This window comes from Leguminivora glycinivorella, chromosome 20 (genome assembly GCF_023078275.1).
Source record: "Leguminivora glycinivorella isolate SPB_JAAS2020 chromosome 20, LegGlyc_1.1, whole genome shotgun sequence".
Taxonomy (NCBI): Eukaryota; Metazoa; Arthropoda; class Insecta; order Lepidoptera; family Tortricidae; genus Leguminivora; species Leguminivora glycinivorella.
Window position 1 is genome coordinate 2,880,712 of NC_062990.1, and position 5,055 is coordinate 2,885,766.

The 5,055-nt window shown below is 35.1% G+C and overlaps 1 protein-coding gene across 1 annotated transcript; it reads left to right on the forward strand.

Annotated features, from left to right (window-relative positions):
- Positions 1-464: 464 nt before the first annotated feature.
- On the forward strand, positions 465-4,806 carry LOC125237228. Its single transcript, XM_048144232.1, has 6 exons — positions 465-559; positions 702-1,439; positions 2,039-2,200; positions 2,594-2,792; positions 3,235-3,308; positions 4,504-4,806. Exons 1-6 carry the CDS (start codon positions 506-508, stop codon positions 4,789-4,791), a joined length of 1,515 nt encoding a protein of 504 aa, XP_048000189.1. The 5' UTR covers positions 465-505; the 3' UTR covers positions 4,792-4,806.
- Positions 4,807-5,055: the final 249 nt, after the last annotated feature.

Below are 5,055 nucleotides of genomic sequence, written 5' to 3' on the forward strand. Positions count from 1 at the left end.
ATGATGTGTAACAATATTAATTATAATATATTATGTTGTTATAATCAAATAATATTGAGAGAGTTAAATTAAAATTTTCAAAAAAATACCCCGACCGCGACATAGTACACCGATTTTCATAAAATATGGCTAAGAACACTCCCAACTAACTCAGCTTTCAGACAAAAAAAACTAAATCTAAATCGGTTCATCCGTTCGAGAGCTACGATGCCACAGCCAGACACACACACAGACAGACAGACAGACAGACAGACAGACAGACACGTCAAACTTATAACACCCCGTCGTTTTTGGTTCGGGGATTAAAAAATAATATTTTTGAAAAGAATAGCACTTCAAAATTCTTTTTTAAATATTGGGTAGATTTCTAAGTTGTATCATTGAAACTTTTGGCCTTTACATTGTAAAACTGTCATAAAAAATCATACAATCAACAATAAAATATTTTATGGTTCTAACAACGGTAACGTTTGATACTGTTTTAGAACTATGCTTGAAAGCAAAAATGGCTTTAAAACTTATGTATATTGGAATTTGTGTAATTCTAGTTCTGTTTCAGGTAAGTGTTTATTTCAAACATGTACAATTACAACTACTGTAACTATTTTTCACAAAAAAATAATGCCGTATAGAAGTTCAAACTATCAGAACTAATATTTTGGAATATTTGAATGGCATAGAATAACAACTTATTTTTTAAGGTAGTCTACAATACGGAAATTGAGCCAGGACAAACATTTTTAGCAGAGATTTCAAAAAATATATCTCTAGTGAATCATCTATTACAAGATCTTATGAAAAAGTATAAACTACTCCAACATTTAACAAATGCAGAGATGGCAAAAATCGCTCAGAACACGAACAGTATATCCCAAGGCGGTACGAGATCAGATTTTAAAATAAGAGCAAAAGAGAAAGTAAAAGAGCCAAAGAAGACTGTTAGTACAACAACTGAATTTCAAACAGATCAGTCAACCGAATACAGCTCGAGTGAAGTAGATCAGAAAAAACCAATACAGAACAAGAAAACAAATGATAACGGTAATCTATCACGGGATTCTAAAGTCCAGTTATCACATATAGCAGATGGTAAAGCCTTATATTTTAATGATGAATCGGAGGAAAATATTACAACAGAAGTTACTGACATGAAGGTAAAATACTTATCAGGTTCGCAAGAACATACTTTTGTGACAGAAAAATCTCGTATAACAACAACACATACGAAAATGAAATTGAAAGAAAATGTAAAACACAAAGTGTTAACAACTACAAAGAAATATAGAGATGATGAAATACTTAGAGGTCAACCGGAAGAAATAAAAGATCCACAAGGTGTAAAAAAAGTGTTGGTGATTCATTTAGAGGGTGGTAAAAACTTAAATCAAAACCAGGGATCTGATCCAAAAGATGTAAACACACCATCAACAAGAAATAAGGTAAAATAGTTTATAATATCATTGATTGTAAGTTACTTGTATATATTATGTCAAATTATTAGGACCTTATCACTTCTTGTGCAAAAGTTCCCATAACACTTAGGTACGTTATTACCCCACTCCATGCCTATGGATAACCACCATAAACCAATTTGCCGTGGGGGTGCGCTCCTCTTCCGTAGTATAAGTCAATTGCTTATGTCGTACACAAAATTGTCAATGTCAAATTTCATCATTCGCCTTCCCTTATCCCCCAGTCATTTGGGGTCCGCGCATCACCAACCCTCTCCATTAGCCGTCATTTCATCATTCACCTGTATTGGTTTCATATATCATCTTACACAGTTCATCCAACATTGCCTCGCTATCCTCTCCCGTTACTGCCTTCGACATTCATTCGTAATACCTTTCTCGTTATTATGACTTTCCTCCATTAACATCATAATATATGTACCTACTATGCTAATCGATTCACTTTTACTTTTTCTATTAGGCTTCCCCTTAAATATGTCCTCATTCTTGTCATAATTAAAATATATTAAGTAGATAATTGAAGGTAATTTATCCAACACAACTAAAACACAGTTTTATTTTTGTAGCAACGCACAACGAAGTCGATTTTGTTTAAGTCAGATATTACTGAGTTCCCTTCAGACTTCGATGACAACAATAGGATGCAAGCAGAACTTTCAAGAGCAAAAGTTTTACGACAAGCCCTCGGAGATGCCTGTATCAGGCTTGTCAATCAGAAATGTAAAAATGTAATTCGTTTGAACTTATTTTTTATTAATTGAGGGATTTTCTTCCGTTGATGCTACCCTTTGTGGGTTTTTGCCTTCTCCACGATCTTCCTCCAATAGAGTTGTCACGATGCTTAGCTACCTACTTTCAGTCAAAAAAAAATCCATCTTCTTCAGGTCTTCTTCTATACAATCAATCTAGAATTTCCTAGTTTTGTCTCTTGGTAAGTATTAAGTTGCGGCGTCCATCTTGTCGTTATTTTTGGAGTCCTGTTGTCCGGAATCCTTCAAGGTGGCCCGCTTACCGCTGTGATTTACATATTTTTACTTTCTTTAGAGACTGTGCCTGTAAAAGTAAAAGGAATCATTGATGATAAACATAAACAATTCTCTAGTAAACTTTTAAATTTTTAGGCATTGAACGATGTCTTAACAGATATCTGCAAAAGAGACAGAAAATGCTCCGGTGCATTTAACAAAGATTTTACTGGAAATGCCAACAGAGCTTGTGACGAGGAATTTGGTAATCCCAGCTTGAAAAAACGTCGGCATGATAAGTATTTTAGAGATTCTGGTGCTGACTCAAGAAATGAGGATGAAGAACTTACTGGAAGTATGTATACAAACCATTAAAACATGATAAAATGTGAAGGGCAAAATTGAAACCATTTACTGCAAAAAAAAATACATAAATTACGAAAGAAAAAAATTACCATAGAAAAACGTTTATTGCGGGATCCATTTTGAAACAAAATGAGCTTCATACACAAAATGGTTAAAATAATTTCTTATACATAGGTAACTGAATGCATTTCAGTAGAATTAGACAAATAAACTGTTGTATTATCGACGTGAAGATTGTCAAGAAGAAATCGCGATAAGACTGCCTGTAGTTTATCTCTGTTTGTGTTGCTATCCTCTGTATTGTCATCTGTTATTGAGATGTATTGTATGCTGTAAACAAATATTTGCATTTCACTTTTGGTCACACAGCAATCAAAAAAAGTAGTTTCTTGTTGATATTTTTTTATTTAATGTAATTCTATTATTTACAGCACAATTTGTTGACTACACAAGGCAAGGATTGTTAGACATAATATGTCCTCAAACAATAACCGATGAAACCAAGGTACAGTGTGTAATCCTAAGGCACTAGTCTCACCAGAAACGAGTAAGCGATGAGAAGAGATATGTAGTTGCTCCCGTGCATATAAAGCAGAGAGCGAGCGATTTATTATGTACAGTCAACCAATTGGAACCCTAGCCACTGTAGAACTATGTCATAGTGATGTTATAAATCAGTTTGTAAGAAATCTCTTACTGCTTGTCATTTTGACATGGTTGTAGAGTGGCCTAGGGTTCCAATTGGTTGACTGTAACTAGCTTTCGCCCGCTTCGCGTTAGAAAGAGACAGAGTAGCCTATGTCACTCTCCATCCCTTAAACTATATCCACTTAAAAGATCACGTCCATTCGTCTCTCCGTTTTGCCGTGAAAGACGGACAAACAAACACACACTTTCCCATTTATAATATTAGTATGGATTTATCGCTTGGCGACGAACTATCTATAAGAATAAATCGCTTTTGGTGGGACTAGTGTGCGTAGCAAATGCACAAACGCTCACGAGACGCTCACGATATTACCTACCAGTGGTGGGGCGTCGATACAACTCGATTTCTTACGGGTTACCTAAAATTCTTTAATAGTATGTAGAAGTTTATACAAACACATCCCTAAAACCCTCCGGATTTATCAACGAAATTTTTCACACCACGCCACTGTTACCTACCTATCTCTTTCGTAGCTATATATCTCTATCGCTCTTGCGTATTGGCGCGACAAAGCCAGACTAAATTTCTGCGGCGTTTCAGTGACGCTTCGCGTCGCAGAAATGCCATTTTGCTACGCCCCCAGTGCCTTATACGGACGATAAATTAAATCATACAATTCACATTTTTATCGTTAATTAAATTGCTCTAAAATTTTCAATGGCCTCTATTGTCAAGTAAAATAAAGGTGACAGCTGGTAACTAGAGCTACCAAAAGCAACTGAGTAGTTAAGAGGATTTTTTGAGTTACCCTTAATTTTTACCCCATAATTAATTTTTTAAAATTGTCTCAGCAGTAATGTACAGAGAGCTGCAAAATTTCATGGATAAGTTATGAATGAATTCATTGGTAAATTTTCCATGTACTTTTGCAGTTTACTACATATTACTTACTGTATACATGGTATGCGATGACGTTCAATGACAACTGTCAACGAGAGTTTACATTGTGGGCCAAATAATTTTGTCTGGATATTTTTTTTCTATTTTTCAGCCAAAACTCACAGCAAGAACCAACCTAACAAACATTGATAGCAAACACCATAAAGTTCACATACTACGTGATAAACTCGAAGACGCTTGCCGAAAGTCGTCCTTTGACAAATGTCAGATAGCTTGTAAATCAGCAAGCAAGAAAACGTGCAAGAAACATGAATGCATCACTGAGAAAGAAAAAGCTTTAGGTGTCCGTTGTAAAAAGAGATGTATGGAAAGGTATGAATATAGTGAAAAGGAATCTAGTGAAAGTGAATCAGAAACGGAGGAATCGGAAAGTGATTAAAAAAGTTTCGAATAATTATTATTTTATTTTTCACTTCACACATTCGGCAAGGGTACTTTTTCTCTTTACAAAAAGCGAGCAAGGTAGTGTGCACTGGGGGTAATTTCGAAAGCCACATAAAAATCACCATTATTTCAATCATATCAAAATTCCCCTTTCGAAATTTACCCGAGCATTTCTGTGATTCGAAATTACCCCATTGGGGCAATTTTCTGTTCAACGACTTTATGTTGCCAGTATAAAATATTTAGTAAGGCGGCGGAA

Coding starts and splice junctions, on each gene's coding strand:
- LOC125237228 (XM_048144232.1), top strand. CDS start 506: ATGGCTTTAAAACTTATGTATATTGGAATTTGTGTAATTCTAGTTCTG. Junction 560..701: donor TAATTCTAGTTCTGTTTCAG/GTAAGTGTTTAT, acceptor TTATTTTTTAAG/GTAGTCTACAATACGGAAAT. Junction 2,201..2,593: donor TCAATCAGAAATGTAAAAAT/GTAATTCGTTTG, acceptor TTAAATTTTTAG/GCATTGAACGATGTCTTAAC.